Source organism: Phaethon aethereus (genome assembly GCF_964289735.1).
Source record: "Phaethon aethereus genome assembly, contig: HAP1_SCAFFOLD_491, whole genome shotgun sequence".
Classification (NCBI taxonomy): domain Eukaryota; kingdom Metazoa; phylum Chordata; class Aves; order Phaethontiformes; family Phaethontidae; genus Phaethon; species Phaethon aethereus.
In genome coordinates this window covers 22,617-47,240 of record NW_028113945.1, presented here as the reverse complement: position 1 = coordinate 47,240, position 24,624 = coordinate 22,617, and the positions used below count along the sequence as shown (strand labels likewise).

The 24,624-nt window shown below is 43.1% G+C and overlaps 1 protein-coding gene across 1 annotated transcript; it reads right to left on the bottom strand.

The window, feature by feature from the left end:
- Nucleotides 1-1,367: 1,367 nt before the first annotated feature.
- Nucleotides 1,368-24,593, bottom strand: LOC309416470 (protein ELYS-like; the record flags this gene model as incomplete). The annotated part of the gene is made up of 13 exons (XM_082016015.1): nt 1,368-1,886; nt 3,145-3,318; nt 10,803-10,931; nt 11,869-11,930; nt 12,373-12,554; nt 12,642-12,774; nt 14,093-14,243; nt 17,905-17,989; nt 19,008-19,124; nt 20,390-20,591; nt 21,382-21,562; nt 22,964-23,217; nt 24,473-24,593. The coding sequence occupies 13 exons, from the start codon at nt 24,591-24,593 to the stop codon at nt 1,431-1,433; spliced, it is 2,247 nt and encodes a 748-aa protein (XP_081872141.1). The 3' UTR covers nt 1,368-1,430.
- Between the last annotated feature and the right edge of the window lie 31 nt (nt 24,594-24,624).

Genomic DNA, 24,624 nt, shown 5'->3' with positions numbered 1-24,624 from the left:
AACAAGTTTGTACCAGGGTATGTTACCACTTGAAATTGAGGCTTACTTTGTTGCCTACATTCTCTCTTTAGCACTAAGCCGTTCCAGCTTTTAAAGTGTCTGGCGAGAAAACTGCTTCCCTACCAGAAACAGGGAGATGCTAACTGAGCACACGCAGAAAATAAAAATTCAGTGTATGAAATACTGCCAGGAAGTGTTCAAAGCCACTAAAGTTACAGGAACCTCAGGTGTAATTTGTAGCTACACAATTTTCAGACACAAGCAAGGCGTATGTTCACAGCATCTGCTTAGTAACCCTCAAACTGTAGAAAGGCTTACATAGGCTGGTGAAGGAAGTCTTCATCAGCACACTTTGGGGCCTGCAATGACCGGAGAAAAAAGGCCTAAACTGGCAGCTAGTCAAGCTCACTTCTATTCATGCCAAGCCAGTTCTGTTCACAGACAGAAAGGACTAGAAAAGCCATTACATTTAAGAACACAGGAGAGGACCAATACCTCGTCAAAATCATAGCTTCCAAACACACGAAAGCCAGCAGCTACATGTTGTGTGAGCCCAAAAATGTATCGATTTTAGAAACCTACCCTTCGCTTGCAGTCCCAAAAGTAGCAGCCTCAGCAGCTTTAAACACCAATTTACCATCCTGAGGAAGGGGGAGACATTCAGCACTTGAGTCTTCCACAAATCCTACAAAAACAAGCAGATGAATGACTTCCCTGTTGCACTTAACATCATGTCCGTTAAAACACTCATGTGATTTTAAAGTGAGCCTTTATGCATTTCAGCTAGGAGAGTGATCTGACAGAATAATGCTGCCAAGGCTTCAAAAGCACAGGAGGTCTGAATTCTTCTTCCCAGTAAAACAAGAAATCCGATGCGTAGTTTCAGGCAAGGAGACAAAATGTCCAGGGACACTCTGTTTACAAACTAAGCTTGACATGTTACTGACCTAACACATCCAAACCTCACAAAACATGCCTCCTTCTTAAAAGCGGGTACTAAGTTTTCTTATTTCTCTTTGGATATTTATCGCATTCCTGCAATGCTCTTTCCTTGCTTGACTCCATTTCCCCTCTCCCACAAGAATACATCTAAGGTCTCTTCTGGTTCTGCTCTCTAATGATTGACCGGTGGTGTTGAAGCCTGGCTGCTTGCTAACCTGTTCTCATCTCAACAGGTTCCGTTTTAGAAACATCCTCCTCTTCTGCCTTGTTTCTACCGCCTGCTTCCTCCAGATCCAGCAATTACCTTGGCAGACAGTAGGCAGGACTGGCATAAGTTTGCCAGCTCAGGCCAAACAAGGGCTATACAGACTGCCTTCTAATGCCTCCAGAGTACTCAAAGTGTACAGAACTGTTTGTACCGTAGCCCAGCAATGGCCAAGTTCCTTTATCAGGTTATTCTTTGAAGGCCATTTGAAAAATTCAGGATCTTAGGTTATCTTAGGGTGAAACACACCAGCTTCTTTTCTTAGTTCTGATGAATCGGGTTGTTCCATCTGGAAAGGTTTATCTTCGACCATTTGACTGTCTTCTTCCTTCTTCGATTCTGGAAAATCAGCAGTTTCTTCAGTGGAAGAATGAGCTGGTGTAGCAGCTATGAAGATGACATCATCTTCAAAATCGCCAGGTGACTTTGCATCATGACACTCCAAAGTAGTTTGGTCTGACCTGGCAGAGAACTTACTATTTTCTTGGCTGACATCCGTTTTCTCCAAACCATCTCCAGGTCTGCTCTCTGAAGAATCTTCCGCTTCAGCACCATCACCCTCAGGATTGCTCGGAGTAAACAGCGTTGGTTTCTCTCTACTTTCAGACCAAGCATCCTCCACCACTCCATGATGATGCTCAGATGAGTCTCCAGACAGCGCTTTAGCATCTTCTGGTAACTTTTTTTTTAAAAAAAAACAAAAAAAAAAGGTTCACAACCAATAACATGCATATGCTTTTTCTCAAAGCAAGACACACACAAAAGAAAAATATGTACCAGTGTTTGTAAGTTTTACAAGCATCACCTTAAGCAAGGCACTACAAGATTAATTCTCATTCTAGCACTATCTTTTAAAGCTGAGGGGAAAAACTAATCACACTTTTGACCGCTTACTGAGTTTCCAGGTCCTTGGAGAATTAAGGTGAAGTGGGTCTTGTAAGTGCTTGCTTACAAGCTGTTGTGAGGCTTGTTCTCAGCACTGTTCACTGGCTTCACTACTGTGCCTTCAAGAGGAGGGAGCTTTGCATAACTAAAAGCATAACCCAAGAGCTCTCTTTTGTTATGCTTGCTTTTTCAAGTTGGATGCACTACTAAAATATCCTAGCGTTCACTGTGCCTGTAGCATGGAGCAAGTAAATTAATCTGGCCATGCTGCATTATTAGTAAGAACTTCGTATCGGAGGGAGAGCCTCTTGTTACAGTTGAGCAGCTCTTTCTAGCAGCCAATAAAAACAAAAACCAGGTATAAAAAAGGTATCGTAAAAATGCCCCTGATTTTGATCGGCAGTTGCATGAGGAGCCGAACCAGGGAATCCGACTGACAGAACAAAAGGAGGAGTAGAAGGGGGCAACGTTCAGATGGACCAACTTCGTTTGACAGCTGTACAAATGCTACCCCTGATGCAAGGCAAGAAACAAAACTGCGCACTTCAGGGCTGGAGAACAGACAACAGTACAGCTCTCTTCACCAGGCGTCTACTGTTACCATAGCTGAAGGAAACGCAGCCTCGCGAAAAGAGAGATTGAAAGTAAATGCAGCTCATGACTCATGTTGCTTTTGAAGAGGGTTAATTCACAAAGCTTAACAAACCCAAACAACTGGCTCAATCTATAGTCCTTTACCTTCCTGCCAGACCAGCCTTTCAAAAGGCCTAGCGGGGAGCTGAACTCGCAGGTTGGAACAATCACAGCTCCTAACACCTCTCGGGTAAAAACCGCCAAGCTCGTTGGCACTTCTTCTGAACACGTTCCTGCAGGCACGTGACATTACAGAAGGTCTAACATGACCTTTTTTGAGCAAATTCAGGTCTGCCATCCCGATGTGCAGTTCCAATTCTCAATATAGGGAGTTTTGGCAAACTTGAAAAAAAATCTAAATCAAATCAGAGTCTGTAAAGCCTTTAACCGTAAAAGTCACTAACTACAGCCCAGCTTACTCCAACAGTCCATCTTGCCTTCGAGTTCTCTTCCCTGACAGACACTCTATGTTTCTTTGCTCGCGGAGATGCAGAGGGAGTTGCTAGGGGTGTGGTGCGAAGGCTGGATCTGAGAATAGACCGAGGAGTAAACCCAGGACAACCGGAAGCAGATGTGGCCAAGACTTTCGCTCTCTATGAAAAGAAATAAAAACATCTACTTGAAAACCAGGCAAACCTTCAAAAGAGTAGACTCCACTCGACAGAAGCATTAGTGTAAAAAATTGTAAACTGCGATTGTACCAGCAGAGAGGACAAAGTTTAGCCTCTGCACTGGTCTTTTTCCAAAGGTAGGAAAACATTAATGATTAAGGAAACGTGCTGTTCATGTTTCTTTTGGCGCTTTTTTAATGTCAACATAAAATGTTATCTTTCAAACTAATTATACGGAAAAAAAAAGGATGTGGCACCTTGTTGTCTGCAGCGCACTAGACTTAATTAAGTGACACTGCTGTAAAAATACCTAGACCTCTTCATCAAGAAGCGTTGAGGTCTTCTTAGCTCAGCTGAAAAAAGACTTGACAGTACTGACAGGGTTTCCCTCTTCAAGACTGCTCCCAACGTACTGCTTCCAAAAGGACTTTATCTGCAATAACCACATGCATACTGAAAATACTCCACAAGTTGAATCCAACAGTGTTGGTGTCAAATCCCTTTGCTGGTTTCATTTTCAACAAAGTTTACAGGCTTTTGGTTTGGCTGTTTTTCACAGGTTCTTTAAAATACTGACCTTAACCGCAGGAGGAATCTCCAGTAACTTCCGCACTGATGCCCCTGAAAATTCCTTCTGTGAGATGGAACTGTGGATATTTGATTTCAGTGGGCTGGAGGCCATGAACAAAGCAGGGGCTCTGCATGGTGACTGAGCGCTACCACCCTGTGCAGCAGAGCATGAAGGAACAGGACGAACCACCAAATCCAGCGGTCTGTTAAGATCCACAATTTAAAAGAGGAGAATAATTAAAAAATGCAAAAAATCATGCTGCGTCCAAGAAATTGGAGATGAAACATAGCAAAAACATACAACAAACAAGAAGTACGGGTGAGCCCTCACACTTCGGGTGATGCATGAGGGCCATGAACAAGTTACAGCCATTTTCTCTTTCTTTGATGATTCCTTTACATTTCATACTTCATTTCCCAAGTCACTGCCTCTGAGGCAAGAGTAGCCCAATTTTAAGCTGCACAAGTGATGTGCTTCTCATGTCAGAAGAAAAATTGTCTACATTTCAATGCTGGGACCACTTCAGATTCTCCACTTAGTTGTGTCCCTGAGTTGGCCTTTTCTTTAGCAGATACAAAACTAAATGCAAACAGAACACTTTGCAAACACTGAGAGTAAAGACACACTCTCTCACACACACACACATACATATATATGAGAAACCACACCTTTTTGAAATAGTCGTTCTGTAGATCTACTATACCTGGAACAGTTTTGTGAACGTTTTGTAAATAGTGTCCCAACAAATGCATCGCGCAACTCTGTGCCAGCGAGAGGATGTGTTACGGCTGGTGGTTCTGTAGCAGTAGGACTAGATTTAAAAGGAAAATGTAAGTGACTTTCAATCCCCCGAAGTCCATACGTATGAGAACTCAAATTTAGTTGACCGTACCACCTAGAGGAAAATCATCAGACCGCTGCTAGCCTCTTTTCTGCTCTTTACAATTCTGCCTGGGTTTTGGGTAAGAAAAAGGCAGAAACGAGGCAGAAACTGGGCAGGAGGAGGTAAAAGAGTACTATTTGGTCACGCGATCAAGTCTATCAAAATCCATACACCAATAGCTTGGACGGTAATCATAGCTTTACTTTCAGCTATCTTAAATTCTGTAAACACATTTGCCATCATACATATGCAAATATATGTGTTTACAAGATCATCATAGCAGAAGAACTCTCTCCAACTATTACTTATGCTGTATTGTTTCTTCGCTGTTATATATCGTATGAGTAAAACAACGCCAAACAAAGCTTTGTTCAGGCGCACCTTCCCTCCGAAACACTAGCGTCATTCAAAAGGATTTTTCCCTCTCTCTCCCAACACGTAGTTCAAGACTAAACACTGTGAAAAGGCTGCTCACCTAGCATAGTGTGAGAAACTGGTTTGCTGCTCATTTCCCACTCCAGCTTCTCCAATTTTGGATAATACATTACTGATAAAAGTTGCTCTTGTATGCACATTTCCTGTGTTAGCTTGTTTTGTTACTGTTGACAATGGTGTTGGTCTTGCAACTGTAAAACAAGAGGGAAAAAACATCAGCCTTGTGTAATCAAAGCCGTGGTTAGCTGTCCATTATATATCACCCCCTAAAAAGTACCTTGACTTAAGACCGATGAAGGCAAACGGTAAGGCTTGGCCCTCTCCACAGCCAGCTTCCTTTGAACTCTAGGCAGGATCTTGCCATATTGGTCTACCGTGGAATTTCTGGCAACCGCTCGCTCTCTCAAGGGAGGATCACAATCGTTCTGATCCATGAAAAGCGTAAAGCAAAAAGTTAACTGATTGCAAGAAGTTCATCGCACAGAACTCTCTGTGCTCTTTCTAATTAGTGAATAAATTTCCTCCACAGGTCGAGGAAAATACACCCACTGCACACACCAGCAGCAAGTTCTGCCCATCAGCACACGCCAGCTTCACCTGGTAGTTTTGGCAAAGTGGAACGAAGACTAGAGGAATAACAGAACCCACAACTTCAAGGTAAAACAGCTCTGGCACTCTGCAGAACTTTGTTCTGATACACTTGCTGTCACCTGCAATCCTCAAATGGCTGACAAAACAGCAGGCTCTCCCTTGTTTTCCCTCAATATATATGAACAACCAACACTAAACGTCCGTGTCTAACTGTATCCTCATTCAGACACCACAAACCCAATTAGGACACATGCAACTAATTCCACATTCTTTTGCTTAATTCGAGCCGCAGGCTGGGCTGCCTGTTGGTCTGAGGAACACTCTCACTTTTCCTCCGACATTTCAACTTACGGAAGGCTAATTCTAATCTTTGCTTGCATGCCTCGGCATTACAGTCTCAGTTTACTGAGTTCCAACTAACTGGCTTTGGGCACATCCTCTGCTAATACCCATTGCGCATTTTGTGCAGTTGAGTTTGCCGTCAGGAATGCACGAAGGGGACAGAACAAGTACAACTACGCAATGACGTTTGCAGGGAAACAGCGGAACTAAGGTCAAGCAGCTTTCTAGGCTGTGAGAACAGGAACCCATTCTGCCACCCAAAACGTTAAGTTACAATTTCCTAAAATGACAGAAAAGATGCAACGTGTTTAAATTCTAATGGCTTTAAATTTTAGGCTGTTGAAATACTGTATTATCATGTAGCGGTAATCCCTTAGAAGCACAATGCACAGCCATACGACACAAAGTAGTAGCTTAGTTCAGCTGGTGTTCTGATAATTCTCTCCGGTGAAATGATCCTTCATACAATTTTACTTTTTTCTTTTAGGTACTTTCTTTGTTTTTAAACGCGCTCGGAAGTATCTTTCCCTTCTAGGCATAATCATTACATCCAAAGCGATTACTACACATTAGAATACACGTGGGATATCCCCATCTTTCACAGCAATTAACCTAGAACTAAACGTTCCCTCTGCGGGACTGTTCGCAACGTACTGCTTCCAAAGGGACTGTATCTACAATAAGTACATGCATACTGAAAATACTCCACAAGTTGAATCCAGCAGTGTTGGTGCCAAATCCCTTTCCTGGTTTCATTTTCAACAAAGTTTACAGGCGTTTGTTTTGGCTGGTTTTCACAGGTTCTTTAAAATACCGACCTTAACCGCAGGAGGAATCTCCAGTAACTTCCGCACTGATGCCCCTGAAAATTCCTTCTGTGAGATGGAACTGTGGATATTTGATTTCAGTGGGCTGGAGGCCATGAACAAAGCAGGGGCTCTGCATGGTGACTGAGCGCTACCACCCTGTGCTGCAGAGCATGAAGGAACAGGACGAACCACCAAATCCAGCGGTCTGTTAAGATCCACAATTTAAAAGAGGAAAATAAATTAAACAATGGGAAAAAATTCAAGAAATCGGAGGTGATACCTAGCAAAAACATTCAACAAACAAGAAGTACGGGTGAGCCCTCACTCACCAGGCCCATGAACCTGCTACAGGCATTTTCTCTTTTTTTAATGATTTCTTTATATTTTGAACCTCATTTCGCAAGTCACTGCCTCTGAGGCAAGACTAGTCCAGTTTTAAGCTGCACAAGTGATGTGCTTCTCATGCCAGAAGAAAAATTGTCTACATTTCAATGCTGGGACCACTTCAGATTCTCCGCTTAGTTGTGTCCCTGAGTTGGCCTTTTCTTTAACAGATACAAAACTAAATGCAAACAGAACACTTTGCAAACACTGAGAGTATAGACACACACACACACATATATATATATATGAGAAACAACACCTTTTTGAAATAGTTGTTCTCTAGATCCACTATACCTGGAAGAGTTTGGTGAATATTTTGTAACTGGTGTCCCAAGAAATGCATCGCGCAACTCTGCGTCAGGGAGAGGATGTGTTACGGCTGGTGGTTCCGTAGCTCTGGGACTAGATTTAAAAGGAAAATGTAAGTGACTTTCAATCCCCTGAAGTCCGTACGTATGAGAACTCAAATTTAGTTGACCGTACCACCTGGAGGAAAATCATCAGACCGCTGCTAGCTTCTTTTCTGCTCTTTACAATTCTGCCTGGGTTTTGGGTAAGAAAAAGGCAGAAACGAGGCAGAAACTGGGCAGGAGGAGGTAAAAGAGTACTATTTGGTCACGCAATCAAGTCTATTAAAATCTGTACACCAATAGGTTTATGGTAATCATAGCTTTACTTTCAGCTACCTTAAATTCTGTAAACACATTTGCCATCATACATATGCAAATATATGCGTTTACAAGATCATCATAGCAGAAGAACTCTCTCCAACTATTACTTATGCTGTGTTGTTTCTTCGCTGTTACATATCGTATGCGCAAAAGAAAGCCAAACAAAGCTTTGTTCAGGCGCACCTTCCCTCCGAAACACTAGTGTCATTCAAATGGATTTTTCCCTCTCTCTCCCAACACATAGCTCAAGACTAAACACTGTGAAAAGGCTGCTTACCTAGCATAGTGCGAGAAACTGGTTGGCTGCTTAAAACCCACCCAAAAGTCCCTAATTTTTGAAAATACATTACGAATGAAAGAATGCACATTTCCTGCGTGAGCTTGTTTTGTTACTGTTGACAATGGTGTTGGTCTTGCGACTGTAAAGCAAGAGGGAAAAAACATCAGCCTCATGTAATCAAAGCCATGGTTAGTTGTCCGCTATATTTCACTCCCTAAAAATTACCTTGACTTAAGACCGATGAAGGCAAACGGTAAGGCTTGGCTCTCTCCACAGCCAGCTTCCTTTGAACTCTAGGCAGGATCTTGCCATATTGGTCTACCGTGGAATTTCTGGCAACCGCTCGCTCTCTCAAGCGAGGATCACAATTGTTCTGGTGCATGAAAAGCGTAAAGCAAAAAGTTAACTGATTGCAAGAAGTTCATCGCTCAGAACTCTCTGCGCTCTTTCTAATTAGTGAATAAATTTCCTCCACAGGTCGAGGAAAATGCACCCACTGCACACACCAGCAGCAAGTTCTGCCCATCAGCATGCACCAGCTTCGCCTGGTAGTTTTGGCAAAGTGGAACGAAGACTAGAGGAATAACAGAACCCACAACTTCAAAGTAAAACACCTCTGGCACTCTCCAGAACCTTGTTCTGTTACACTTGCTGTCACCTGCAATTCTCAAACGGCTGACAAAACACCAGGCTCTCCCTTGTTTTCCCCCAATATATATGAAGCACCAACACTAAACGTCCGTGTCTAACTGTATCCTCATTCAGACACCACAAACCCAGTTAGGACACATGCAACTAATTCCACATTCTTTGCTTAATTCGAGCCGCAGGCTGGGCTGCCTGTTGGTCTGAGGAACACTCTCACTTTTCCTCCGACATTTCAACTTACGGAAGGCTAATTCTAATCTTTGCTTGCATGCCTCGGCATTACAGTCTCAGTTTACTGAGTTCCAACTAACTGGCTTTGGGAACGTCCTCTGCTAATACCTATTGCGCATTTTGTGCAGTTGAGTTTGCCGTCAGGAATGCACGAAGGGGACAGAACAAGTACAACTACGCAATGACGTTTGCAGGGAAACAGCGGAACTAAGGTCAAGCAGCTTTCTGGACTAGGACGACAGGAAGCCGTTCTGACACCCAAAACGCTAAGGTACAATTTCCTAAAATGACAGAAAAGGCGTGAAGCATTTAAATTCTAATGGGTTTAAATTTTAGGCTGTTCAAATACCGTATTATCATGTAGTGGTAATCCTTTACAAGGATAATGCACAGACACGCGACACGCAGTAGCAGCTTAATTCAGCTGGTGTTCTGATACTTCTCTCCGGTGAAATGATCCTTCATAAATTTTTACTTTTTTCTTTTAGGTTCTTTGTTTGTTTGTTTGCTTTTAAACACATTCAAAAGTATCCTTTCCTTCTAGGCATATTCATTACACCCAAAGCAATTTCTACACATTAGAATACATATGGGGTATTCCCACCTTTTTCTGAAAACGGGTTTCAGACAAGGGAAACACACCAAATACTGCTTACGGTGGCCAACAAAACTCCTAACCAAGCTTCCTGACCACAATTCTGAAATTTGTCTTACTAACATGCAAAAGAAATCCCTGCTCAAATGCATCACAGGTCTCTGAATGATTGAGAGGTAGCAAAGGGTATTAAAAACGTTCTTGATTTACCAAGTTATTTCCAAACTGGAGTCATGATCAGAATATCTCATTTGAATGTAAGAGTCTACATCAGGCTTGCAAAGGAAACAGTCTACATGCTAGGCCAGCTTGCCAAGAAATTTATTTTAGCACCACCCTGTGCAGAAGTGTTCTCTGCCCTACCACACTTCCACAAATCTAGTGAAGAATCCAGGAGACAGGAAGATGAGGCCAGCAGGAAGACTGCTCTCCCTGTCCTACTACTTGCTCCACTGGGCAATGACTAGCTAGCTGATCCTTCAGCTTAGTTCCTGCCTGGGGGAAGATGGGCTGTGCACCACATAGGCTCCATCTCTCATGAAACTCTTCAGAGAGAAAGGGAGGTGCACTGCAGATGGGAAGCCTATGACAGAGGGGGGTGAAGTCACTATGGGGGGAGAAAGCAGACAGAAGGTCGTGGGTGTCATAAGACAAAGGTGATTAAGGTGTTGCAGCAACAAGAGGGCCGTCTAAGAGGAGAAAACTGGGCTACTGTAGCTTCCTTGGAAGCAAATGATCCTGTTTAGTGCAGCAAGCTGATGTTTGCAATAGCTCGCATCCGAGTGAGACACCCCCCTCGTCAGCTACTGCACTGGACCTAACGCTTGAGAAAGTGATGGGGATCAAGGTCGTTCTGAGGGAAAGACGCTTTCTGCTGCGCATGACCAGCACGGACTGCACACTTCCTTGTGCCTATCTGTGGCGCAGGATTACAAGACGGGTCTCTAAGGACAGATCTGCTGGGGCTGTTGCCAGTCAGGCTCAAGATGGACGTATTTCCCCCTTGATTCCCTGATGTGCACTCACCTGACTCAAACTGGATGGCTCAACATCAACTAGTCTCGGAGACAGCAAGCCAGCTACAAGACACCTCTTGTAGCTCTCATGAATGGCTTCTCTTATTGCAGGACCCTGTTTCTTTAAAAACTTCAAGGTCTGAAACATCAATCGAGCATTACAGATTAAGACAGCACTATTATTCAGTCACCGAGGTTCTGGGTTAACCACTAAGAGAAATAATAGAAATGTTCAGGTAAACTGTCAGAAAGCTTGCATCAGTAATAAGCTTTAGGTTTGCAATCTGAGTAAGTGGTACTACGTAGAGTCTTAAAGCTGGCAGACAAACCGTTACAGATTCTTTCAAAAAATCCTGTACGACAAACTATCAGCCCTTGCAATGCTTAGTTAAGCATTGTTTAGCTTCTCTGTCAATATACAGGCCTTCCTGTTTCCATGAACGCTGACACAAAATACGTTCTATGTAAGCTAAAACTAACACACAACTTCAAATCACACTTTGGAAGATCCTTTCTATGCTTGTTTGTGCAGAAGCTGATGCATGTTGGAAATATTTAGTCAGCTCAAACTTAATGCAAAGTTCTTTGTCACAATCTGCGCAGTGGCTCCGAACTTATACTTCGGCCAAGTTTGGGAGAAAAAAACATTTCATTTCTTCTCCAACAGTTAAATAATTTTCCACTTTCTCCATTCTGTCCACCTTTTTCAAGTTAACCGGGGATCAAAACCCTAACTCCGGACTATGCAGGCAGTTCCACTGAGGGGTAGTAAAGAAGTAACAGCTTTCCCCGACTTCCACAACATCTTTGTTCTTGCTCCGGGAGCAGCGTTCTATTCCTTTCTAGACATTCAATCCCCGACCGTGCTTCAACAGGAGACAACGGTAGTTTTACAGCCCCAAGAGTGCACCTAAAACGTTACCCTTTGCATAAAACTGGCAGGACACAACTGCAATTATGCGCGTGGGTGGGCAGGACGAGCATAAAATGGTCTCTGACACTCAAAGCCGCGCAATAGAAAACTTAGACAAGGTACGTCTCTTGACATTCTCGGTAAAGACACAGTAAAAGATCACCTCCTTCTGGAAGCCGGTGCAAGTCACATGAACAACTCCGCAGGTCAGCAAGCACGTAACATCTGCAAAAACAAGGAATGTTTGACAACCTCCCATACTCTCACAGCCAGGTTATGACCAGATTACAAGTTTTAAACAGCAGTGTCTGGAAAGACATAACTGAAGACCCATTTTCTTCATCAGATCACTTACAAACCTGTTTTAAAAAACAATTACTGCGTGCAGAAATTTTATCTCTAGTGCTATTGAGGCGCTGTGCTTTGAGCTTCCGTTCAAAGTCATTTCGTTTTATGACCGCCACCACTTCACAGGCTACATGACAAGAGCACCAAAACCCAAAACTCAGCAGACTGTCAGAGACGTTCCACAATATTAAATAACTTGTTAGTACAATGTAATCAGAGTTGGGTTTGGGGGGAGGTTGTGTTGTTTTGGTTTGGTTTTTGACTGACAAACAATGAACAGGAGAACCAATTTCACAACCAAAAGCAGTGAAATACCTACCAAAATTATAGTTCCTTGGATGAAAAAACTGCTCAGGTGGTGGATAAGAAGGACGAGCTCCCCGACTTAGACTCCGCTCATGTACCAGAATATCCAAAAGGAGGTTTGGAGAAGTCATGCTTATCACAGTGTCCAGTGACCACAATCCAAAGTAGGGGCAGTCATGAAGGAATTCTTCTGGCCTTAAAGAAAACAAGTGCATAAGCTAAAGGCCGGCATTCAAATGAAGTTTTTGGAGGGGTATTGAAAACAATGTAAGAAAAACCTACCTTAGTGAATCTGGCATTTGAGCATGATACCAGCGATTAATGTCAAATACAGCCAAATAAGCAGATGGTTTTCCCTGACCACATGTGTTCACTTGCCAAGTGAAGACTGACACACTGGTCTCGGGAGATATTACTGTAAAAGACAAGACATTGTTTCTTATGTGTAGAAAAGATGATCTCTCTGATATTTTCAAAACACCACTTTCTGTTTTGGCTTCATTCTGTTCTATCCCTCATGAAACACAACACTTACTAAGAATAATCAAAAAAATGTCTGGAATAGCAAACACCTCTGTGATAGGTTTCAGTCATACTGCCTCTTTTTCTTGTTCAAATGGTATCAGTTCTAAGCCAAAGCAAACACACAATTATTAGCTAATTAAGTATTCCAGACATTAACAGTTGATCAAGACGTTTAGCTAGACAAATAGTTTAGGGAAAAAAATATGCTAGGGACACGTACATTGCTACTTTCAGAAAGCATACAACTATTTATCATGTACACTCGTATCAATCAGTAGGCATTCACAATTTCCAGATTTGAGTCAACTGCAAGTTTTAAGACTAGCCCCTTTCCAGCATATATTGAAGTAAAGAAAACTGAACACAGTATTCAAGGTGCAGCCTCACCACTGCCGAGTACAGGGGGGTGATCACTTCCCTACTCCTGCTGGCCACACTATTTCTGAGACAGGATGCTGCTGGCCACCTTGGCCACCTGGGCACACTGCCGGCTCATGTTCAGCTGGCTGTCGAACAACACCCCCAGGTCCTTTTCCACCAGGCAGCTTTGCAGCCGCTCTTCCCCAAGCCTGTAGCGTTGCATGGGGGTGTTGTGACCAAAGTGCCCTGGCACTTGGCCTTGTTGAACAATTGACCTCGGCCTATTGGTCCAGCCTGTCCAGATCCCTCTGTACAGCCTTCCTACCCTCAAGCAGATCAACACTCCTGCCCAGCTTGGTGTCTTCTGCAAACTTACTGAGGGTGTGCTCGATCCCCTTCTCCAGGTCAACAATAAAGATATGAAACAAGACGGGCCCCAAAACCGAGCCCTGGGGAGCAGCATTTGTGACTGGCTGACAACTGGATGCAGATGCAGATACAGGTTTGAACAGAAAAAAAAAAGATCAGGTAACATTCCTAAGCAATGGAGGGAATGATCTTGTTGTTCAAAGACGACAGCTGGAGGAATAAAGGGACTGACCAGCATTATACACATGACCCCACCATATATCACTATAGCATTTCAGCAAGCACAAAATAAAACCTATTTTTCCCCTGAAAGAAGTCCCACATCACTTAAGCACACAGTTTTTCTTTTTAAATAAGCCCAACAAGCTAGTCTATGCAGACATTTAAGACCTTCAGCCTGTGGGTACAGAACAGCATTCATTGCTTAGATTCCAAAACCATTTATTGTAGAATAACCAAACACGGACATCAGAACAAACCTTCATTAACGCTATCCTCGCTGTCAACGCATTTGTGAAATTTTTCTACAGTCTGGCAGCTGAGTAATTTAATATTGCTCGTTTGCCCTCTCGAGGGAAAGACTCCACCCATGAGATCTAAGCTGTACCTTTCATCACAGAATTCCAAACCCTGGGGAAAGAATAAAAGAGGAGGAAAAAGGTCATTTTGAGATTAAAACATACAGTATACCTAAATATGAACGAATGTCTCTCTCTGACATAATATGCATATTATACTGTGTATTTCCCTTGAGTTCTTTATTACGGTAAATAGCAGGTACAACTGACATGCAAGAGAATTAAATGTCAAATCGTAATGGGTAAGTTTGGCTCTGAAGGCTTTGCACAGCTCCAAAATGTAGCATTTCCCTAACGTTATTCAGATCGGAAGATGTTTTGCAGAATTCTATGCGGCATCAAGGCTTCTTTACAAACCTAAACGTATATTTACAAAGCGATACCTGAAATAATACAACAGATATGCACGCAAAGCTCTTTGCTCCATGTCTTGATTACAGAACCGATGGAGTTAGAAAAGTCGTGGCACTACAGCAGCTAAAGCTCTGTTGAGAGCTCTTCTCTGCAGGCACACCACTGGAGAGAACATGCACCCCTCTGTCGCAACTATGAGGCCTTCTTACTGGTTCACAATCTTCTTTCAAACCACGTCAGCTCTTACCAGCTCCTCCTCGAAGCTTGTCAGAGACTAACGGGTGAAATATCCCTCAGTTCCTGCACCAAGCACAGCCAAGAGCAAAAGGGGAAAACAGAGAGGACATGGGGTGCAGAGTAAGCAAACTACTTTGAGATACACAGAGACCCCGGCAGGATTGTGTTGAAACTCTGCTGCCACCATCTCCCAAGTAAGCACTAACTGAAATGCTCTCTTTGCAAATACAGCATTTGTTCAACCGGTCTACCGCACAACACATGAATGTGTGTATTGTGGACAAATGGCAGCTCTACAACTAAAAAACCACCCAAAACAAACCACAACAACAAAACACCAAACAAAAAAAAAAACCCAAAAACCCCACGCACCACCTAACATAAAACAACCCCCAAACTGATCAGACCACATTCTACCCAAGTTCCCTAAGCTTTCAGAGCTCTCAAATGAACTGGCATGAAACAACACATTCCCAGATGATCTCATGCGCTACATCTAATTTGCCGAATCTGAGAAAAGGCAAGCTTTCTCTTCATAGTTCCAGGAAATAAATATCAAGGCAGTCTAAACCAAAAATAATTTAAAAACCAAAATTAACTCTTTCATTACTGAGAAGAAAAATAATTCTGAAGCACAGCAGCGTATTTTACATTCTCCACCCTGGGGCAAGCAAATCTAAGGGAAGGAACTCCATTGTATGGAAGATATTAAGCACTGTCTTTATCGACCAGTAAAATATGAAGACACTTTTCAGATGAGATGCACTCAAACTTGGCCTGGCAAGTGGGAACAACTCTTACCTTTGCTGCCACTGAGGTCGGACAAGAAACTTGACTCGGCCAGCCATGTAGGCAGACAGTCATGTAGTACTGACCACTCTGTGACTACAAGGAAGTATTCTGAGACTAAAAGTGCCCGCTGTAGAGCACAGATTCTGCCCTAGTGCGTCTTCGGGAGGTTTTGGCGGGTTGGGAGTTGGTTTTGCTGGGCTTTGGTGCTTTTTTTGGCTGTAGGTGTTGTCCCGTCTTGGTATGTGTAAGTGGCTCATCTGGAAGCTAGCTGAAGAACCTGTCTCTTCTCCCCAGAGGGTCCAGCTGTTTCGTTCTCTCTTCCACTTACCTTGTACGACTGGTTCCTCTTTCAGTCTTCCACGACACTCATCACAGGGAAGCGGAAACAGCGGGGCAGTAAACTGCCTCAAACCCAGAGACTGGTGCCTGACACCTCTCACAAGCCTGTGAACGTGTGGCTGGTTGCATGGTCTGCACTGGCTTAAAAGTCTTACATTAAGTACACCACAGCTTTCTCAGGCCACAAACACAGTAACCCTATTTAATCCCTTTGTGTGCTTTTTTTCAACAGTGTCAACTGGAGTTTCTAGTAGATGCATTTTTAAAGGCTGATGAAACGTTTCAACCCTCTGAGGTAAAGACTGACACGCGTCACACCTTTTGTTCGGGAAAATAAGACGGCCAAGACAAAGAACAGCCAAAGACTTGAAGGTCAAACATTTTAAGATTGAAGGGTTGAGACAGAGCAAAGTAGCCACGAGAGAAATGGATATAGACACCTCCTTTTCTTCCCAAAGAAGCACACAGTACCAGAATTTGTCTGGGCCGCTGCTAAGATTGTAGCCAAAAATAACTTTTAAAAGAGGATAAAACAAGGCGGAGTTCAAAAGTGAAACTGCAGAAAGATCAAAGAAACCTTCTCCTATCAACCTGCCAAAGTGCTTAGATCACTACAAGAGATGCAGCAGAGAACCACAGAGAAAGCCCACGTACAATTAAAAAAACCCAATCAGGGTGCTCTCCTCCTCTAGAGCACGGTATAGTTATGTCATATAAAAAAAACACTGCGCATAAACAAAGACAAAGGGATGACATCCATATCTAGATCATGCTGAATCACTTGAAGATATTTCTACTTTCTCACCATGAGAGAGAATGCATCTTAGAGAAACACCACCTTTTCCAAACACCCAACCCTTACCTAGTCAAAAGCAACGCTTACAAGTGAGGAAGCACCTTTCTGCTATAGAAGGAAAACCAAAAAGATCCAAATGTAAACTCATGCAGAAAATCAAAACGCAGAGTCCCGATAAGAACATGTACCACGCGAGTGTTTAGAAACGAGTACCACGATGCAAGAACCACCCCTATTTCATTCCACACCTATTGAGGACATGCACGAGAAAGTATCAAAATAGGAGGAAAGACTTGCTCTGAAGTGAGATTGCTTTCCCCTCAAAAAGGTTTTGGAAGAGTTCCAAGCATACTACTGAAGACAATTATACATACATTATAAATATTATACACACATTAGACAAATATACATTCTACTGAGTAGAATTATATATACACACAGACAGATGTGGCTTACATCTGTTAGATATCAGAAATATCATGATACCTCATCTATATTTTAAACACACCACCTTTGAAGCCAGTTCTAAAAATTTATGTATGCTCTTCTGACCAAGTCATACCACTCTTTACTGTATGTACATATTTTGCTGGCTTTAAGAGTAGACTGCATAGGTGACCCAGCCAAAAAGTAGAAAGGGTTACCTTTACAGCTACTAAGCTTCAGGATCAACACTTAAGAGACGCTGTAACTACATTTCATTCCAAGTCCAGCTTGCAGAGCTCAAAAGAAAAACAAGAATATAAAAACGAAGATCAGAAAAGGACATGAGGGGGGGAGAGAGAGAGAGAGAGAGGGGGGCCGTATTTTAAGAAAGGGAGACAGAAGCTTATTCAAGCCTGCGGTTTGGTTAAGCAAAGCTACTCAAAGTCCTGTCTTCTCTTCCTACGTGCTATTAATTTGCTGTTTCAGTCAAGAGTAATTTTACGGGTAAAAGCTGCTGCTTCTTCAGGAATTGAATTTATACGAGCCCTTTACAGACGAATCTAGCTGGAACACACGACACTGCAGTATACAATTGTATGGCTTGTTTTCAAAAAGTATGGCCATAGGCCATGCCCGAGAAGCTCAGCAAACCATTTCTTTTTTTAGAGGTCTCGGAATTGTGATGGTAACTATTAGCCCTGACAACTTAACTGACACGCACTTAGAGAAAATGACTGTTTTCTTCCTCTCACATACATGCACGTCTTACCTCATACATGACTTGTCCTGATGCCAGGCGTTTTCTGTCACCAAATTCTAACTGCAACAGATGTAAACTCACAACATCACCTTCACTGAAAAAGGTAAAAATGAGGAAATTTGATGACAAAGCTGCTTTGTAGTCCTCATTATCATTTTATTAGATCTAGACTGAAGTATTCTTAAGAGTGTGTTCTTGCTGAAAAGAAAAACACCACTTCCCAAAACATCACGATTGGTCACATTTAGCTGCTAAAACATAAAGGAGGACGTTCTGACACTAGCACACCTTGAGGGGCAAATGCTAACCATACAATTTGGAGGCTTTAGCATGTTGTATGGACTAAATAATGTTGGAAATAGTGTGGAAATAGTGGAAATAGAATATCTCTTCACTTCTTCATGGTGAAAAGCTCTCGATCAAAACTGCTTTAAAGTCAAACTGAAGCAGACTGCCGCTCCATGAACACCTGAGCTGGTTAAATAGCTTCCCGGTGCTGGAAGAGAGCGCTCTTTCTCCCCGTCCCTTCCCACCAAAGTTCCAGTCCCTCTCTTGCATACACTGCACCCTTCCACATACTGATTTGATTCATTAGCCCAGCAGGCAACCGGTGACTTTTCTGCTGACCAGTGATCGTTCTCTGCCAGCTGAGCCGAACCGGCTCGTGAAGGCTCCAAAGACTGCTAGAGTTGCCGCAAGGGAATCGGCAATACTGTCACCTCCCTCCTTTAGGGGCAGCAGGCTGTTATATCGGCACGTTTACTGGGCTAGATCTGCAGCCTCAACTACTTTTAACAGTAATTTAATACCGTGGTGCGAATATCAAACAAGCCATGAAGCAGTCGCCAAGAAACAAAGGAAATCATTTAAGAACGCAAGCACAAAAAGACAGCTGCTGTTGCTTTGCCTTCTTTTCAGGAGGTAGGAACTACTAGGTCCCTCTTCACATCCGTTAAAGCCTGTCAAAATTGCCTTGTAAGCGTAACACCTTCCCTACCTCAGACAACCTCCCACACAGCTACATAAACAAAAGCAATACACATGTACCAACTGTATGTCAACAAATATATTTTTAAAAAAAAGTCAGTGGCTTCCAGTAAGTTTCAATTCACCTTTCTTGTGTAGACTGAACAGCCCACAAGTAGCAACACTTGCGAGGATCATTCTCAGGCTCTTGAAAAGTGACAGCATAGACAGGAATCCTTCCTCCTTCAAGCTGAGAGTGGTGCCTACAGGGTTCAAGAAAAAAGAAGAAAGGTCAGCCCGCTGGCACAAACTGCAGAAGGGCAGAAGCATCTTCTGAGAAAAGAGCACCTTACATGCTTATCCTCAAAGCACAAAAGGTCATACTTCCGGCTCAGACAAGTGAGTCAAGGAAGCCACTACGTTTTATGCAACAGTCAGGAGGTGAGGAAACTACTGTCCATCAAATGCAATAACCTGGGCTAACATCCTACTCTGCCTGAGAACAAGGAACACAAATGACTACTTCAGCTGCCACGCAGAAGATTGGTCCTGCTCTTGTAGCCTACTTCAATATTGAACTTAAAAAGCAGCATAGCTCCTGAACAAAGCTAAAATGGCACCAAGCAGAAGAAGTTCCTCACTTCTTCACCTGGACGACGTAAACCATTTTCTCTTCCAGGCTTCTGAACCGTATCTGCACCTTCACAATCCATTCTTGCCCCCCTAACTATTCCTCCACCGTCTTTTTACGCATCCAATAGTTTCTGGTCAGTCACTGCAGATGTGCTTAAGGGAATCCCTATCTGAATTTGGTCAAGTATTTCAAGTGCGATTGCTCTGTGGCAGAGTTAAAAACTTCTCGTTTGTATTGCTTATAGATTTATGCGTCCCTTATGCTCATCTACAAGTCTTCCAAGTAAACTTTCATTCACATGCATCATTGCCTTGGAAGGGGTCAATCCCCTACGTCAGTCAAGGCTGAAATGCAGGAAAGAATCTGCCTTCTGGCACAGATCAGCTACTGGTTTTTCATGTCTCACTAGTTTCACCCTGGACACTTTAGAGAATATTATCACCAAAAGCGCATTCTTAACATACTTAAGCCTTTCCATGTATGCCCCAATGGCAGCAACTGGTGCTGCAACATAATTTCTAAAATCTCTTTCATCAAAATACACACATTTCCTGGTTTCACTGAATTCTACCGAGAGGACACACTGTCTTACAGAACTCAGCTCTATCGCACCCTAACTGCTTGACGTCACCCCAAAGGAGCATGCTTTCCACGATTCCTCAATCCACAGGCACAAGAAGGAAAACAATGCTAGTCCATGGGGGAGAAGGCGGTCCACTTAATCCATGTAGGACTTAGCAGTTGTCTCAGAAGAGGATTTCCAAACATTCCAAGGTTATAATCAAAATTCCAGTCCCTGAAAAAGGTCTCTCTCCTAAATTAACATACTTCCTTCAGCAAGAAAATTGAGACCCCTCCCCATCCTGGCATGGTCAAGGGTACAGGCCTACTTACTCCCGCTGCAACGTTTTCATACTCCATAGTGACAGGTAGCCATCTGAAAAACCCACAACGAGCTGATTGCTTCTGCTTATGTAGCACAGGGTTGATATTGCTGCTCCTGAAGGATTTTGTAATTGGAAACAGAGATGTCTTCCTTCTCTGGTCACAGTTTCTCTTCTTTGTGGAACTTCAGCAGGGATTCTAGTGACGACTTCTAGATATACACACACAAAACCACACAATAAATGAATGCGGTATGCCATTTTAAACACTGACGTGACAACAGGTATAATCTACTTCTACCGTCCCAGGCAAAACACCCGTTTATGCAACACTTCTCTTGCTATTTCCATGCTGGATGCGTTCAAAGAACATTAAGAACTCTCTGACGCGATGGGTATTCTCACTCGTATTTCAAAACCTGGTAAAAGTGTGACCTTCATAGACAAATTCTTCTTGCGCTCTGTAAATCAGAGGAGTCTGGGCCTCATGACGAAGCTATCTATCTGAAGTGACATCTACTCCTGAAGCCGCTGCTGTAGTAGCCGAAGCAGCGTATGCAATCGGAGTACACAAATCAGAGATTTCATTCATCCAAATGCGTGGTTTTTCATACGTCAGATGTATTTTAAAAAACGAGCCCCAATTTTGCCCCAAGTCAATTTGCAGAAGCACAAGAACATTCCGGAGAAATAGGGCACCTCTGACACAACTCCCTATCAGGCAGCTGCACCGACTCAGATGCTACAATTCCTACACCTCACTGGCAAGAATCATAGCGACATAGGGGTCGGGGTGGGAGGGAGGCATTTAGAGCACTGGGAGGAATATTAAGCCGCTCCCGTTCTTAATCAGTTGAGGACTATACGGTGTCAAACCACCATCTGCAATCAGCAGTCGTAAATGTCTGCACACTAGTATCTTCAAAGTGGGACGTGTATTGTTTATTTAAAAGACACACCTTTCCTTCCTTTCAAATTCGAGTTTAAAACCTGCAAGCTTACCCAATGCTTCTGTTTCATTCTGACGGCAAGACAAAACATCCAAGCAAAGGTCAACCAGAAGTAGATGACCAGCATCTGTAGCCACTGCTGCCACTCCAAAGAGCCATCGCAGACTCCGATGTAGGTGCCCAGTGCTCACGCTGGGTCCTCCGTCATTAGTTATGGGTTCTACAGCAGTTACCTACAGGAAAACTACAAGTTGCTATTCAAGCTGTTTGACAAGCTGAAGAGAAATCATTCAGAAGTGAAGCCAGAATTAGCACATCAGAAACAAGACAATAAATACAGGATCGTCGGACTCGGAAGCAAAGCCTTGTTTCCAATTACATCAAGGTGGGGCGGGGGGGGAACAGAAGGCCCTCTACAAAAACCTGTTCCTGCCTTCCACTTACTAGAGTTCCTACAGTTACCTAACTGAATTAACTTCACCTTAAAGTTGGGAATTCTATTCCTAGAGCTTACCAATTTCCACCTCCTCCGTAGAAATAATTAACTCTAAGAAAGCACAGAAAATCAGTTCTATGCAAGAAACTTTATCATATTTAAGGGACTTAAGTAAGAAAAAGAAAACTAAATCTAGTTCTCCCACTGCCCACAGCCCATCAGCACTGCCATACAGCCGGTGTCACCTTTGCCAAACAGGCATTAGGATAAGCCATGGCTGTCAGTCAGACGAGGCGGCGGGCACCCGCACTACAGCTATACAACAAAAGAACTAGCGTTCAGCCTTCTTACAAGATGCAACACAACGGAAAAAGCTTTACGTCAACAACAAAGTTTCACATGAAAAGAACACAAAGAAGTGAGCATCACAAGGTAGGCCATGTTTTTATATCTTTCTTTTTACCCCCAGAGGTGGGGAAAAATATCCAAAGCCCTAAGCCCCAAAGCTTTCTCCTCTCCCGTATCAAGCGCTTACTATGACTACACGGCCTGGCAATCTGCCACAGAATTTACCTTTCATCTTGGTCACAAGAATTCTAATCTTAGCAGTACCTATTAGTAGTTCAGGCACCTTTAATTTGTTGCAGGTTTCCAATCTGTCAGGTGACTCACTAAAGGCTCTTTTTGCCTGTCCTAAGTCAACATAAAAACCTGCTGTGCTCTGAAGCCACCTGCTTGCTAGTCTGAGATTTGCAGGAATGTGCCCAAGCCATCTACTGCACAACTGCGGAACTTGGACATATTTTAAAGGCAGTGTTTCTGACAGAAATCAAGCATGTAGGAAACATATGTTACAGACAGTTTGAAGAGTGGGGTGGGGTTTTTTGTTCTTCTCTCTGGCCAAAAAAAGGTATTTTTCAATGCCTTTTTGTGCAAGTGGAGAGTTAGGTAACTATGTGCTCTACAATAAAACCAGAAAACTTGCTTCACTATCAGTAAACTCAAACGATAATGGTACCGTTAAGTCCAGGATTTTACATCAAGGCTGTCTTGACGGGGTACTCGGAAGTGACAGCGTCTTAAGGCAATATAGAAAAAATTCCTCCTACAAAGAGACGCTCCACAGCTTTCCCTGCAACATGACTATGCAGCACCTAACCACTTAAAAGCTTCGTTTCTCCGACTAAAAAGTACGCACCCTTCCTGGAAGAGCAACTGCTTTAACCACTTTTGATATTCCAAAGTCGTACAGGCAGAGAACGCTTCCCTCGGCTTCTTCCAACCCAACCAGTAGTCCAGTTCTCTTCTGCCAGGAAAACTCCTTTACCACACGAACAATGGGAGGCTGTTCATTCACGCCGCCAAAACGATGTGCCGAGAGCCGCTCTCCTGTCACAGAGTTCACGACCTCAAGTTGAGGACCACACGCCAGCCATGCTAGGCGCTTTCTCCCTGTAAGAGAAAAGCAAGCTGACTACGGCCCATCTCCAAGAGAAGGTTGAAAACAACTGAAAAATCACAGTCACTGCCCCTTTCCTTCAAGAAAAGTACCTAACAGAGGAAGACTGACTTACCTCACTTGGGTCAATTATTTAAAGTCGCCTACTGAAATCCTCAGGCAACGCATCTTAGAATTAACAACCTTCTTATTTTGCATTTGTACTTGCCATTCCTGCACTGAAGAATTCTGATCATTTGCGATAAAGATTACAATATATTGATCTACAGTCTTTATACCATGTTTGGCTTGTTTTTGCTAGAAATCACCTGAATACATACGGGAATACAACTCTTGGAGCATACTTCTGACGCAACAAATCTAAACCAATCCATTTCTAGTTTCTGAGTTTTACTTGACACATGCCTACTTTGGGCAGGGGTTTGGACTTCAGCAAGAAACTATCTTAAAATGGGCACTGTTTGAGCAAACTTAGGCTTTTACACGTGCCGATCACAGAAAGAATGTAGCACACTTTGTTTCACTGAGCTACTTCAAGCTCCAAGGAAGTCTTAAGTCAATTACTGCATTTACAGTCCGGTAGATGGACTCTACCTGGGCTTAACAGAAGCCTAGACATCCAGATGGGCACTCAGCTCTATCCAGTTTCAGATCACCCAGAAACTCAACTACCTAATCTGCTCAGCCACTTCCAGCAGCTCTCACTGGCTCCTCATCTGCACCCCATTAAGTACTTGGGAGATATGGGGCTGCGGCGCTGAACAGGGTTATCCTCTTCGTTCTGTTTTCATTCAGACTAGAAAAGAAAAATGGGGGGGGTTGCCTCTGCAACACTGCAGAAGAACTATTTCTGCATGTGACGTTGGATGGTCCTAGAGCTTGAGCTGGTACAAATAAATACGGACCAAAGCAACACTATTACTTTTTTGAAAACTGCCTTTTGTTTAATGAAAAATGGAGGAGGGCCCACTGACTGAGCATAGTAACTAAGTGAATTATTTTAATGGCACAAGACCGGTGCAAGCTGTTGTAATGTCAAAGTTTAACTATTTGCTTTTGTTAATTGAACACCTAATGCTAGTGTTTTACTATTAGCATTTTTAATCGTTAAAACATCCTTTTTGTTCTCCCAAAACCTGATGCGTCTTAACAGCACCAACCTGACACAGCTGATACCGTGACCCTACGCGTCAGGTAACCTCCAGGCAGTGACAACTTTATACCTAAAAACTAAAGGAAAATGCTCACCTCCAGAAAACTTCCCGCACAGCACAGAACCTGGGGTTATTCCGTCTTCCGCAAGGGCCTGGATAGTCCCCTCGGGAAACTGCAGCAGACTGCTCGTTACCTGAGCCGTTAGGTCTCCCATTCTTCACTGGAAATAAAGGCAAAAATGTAAA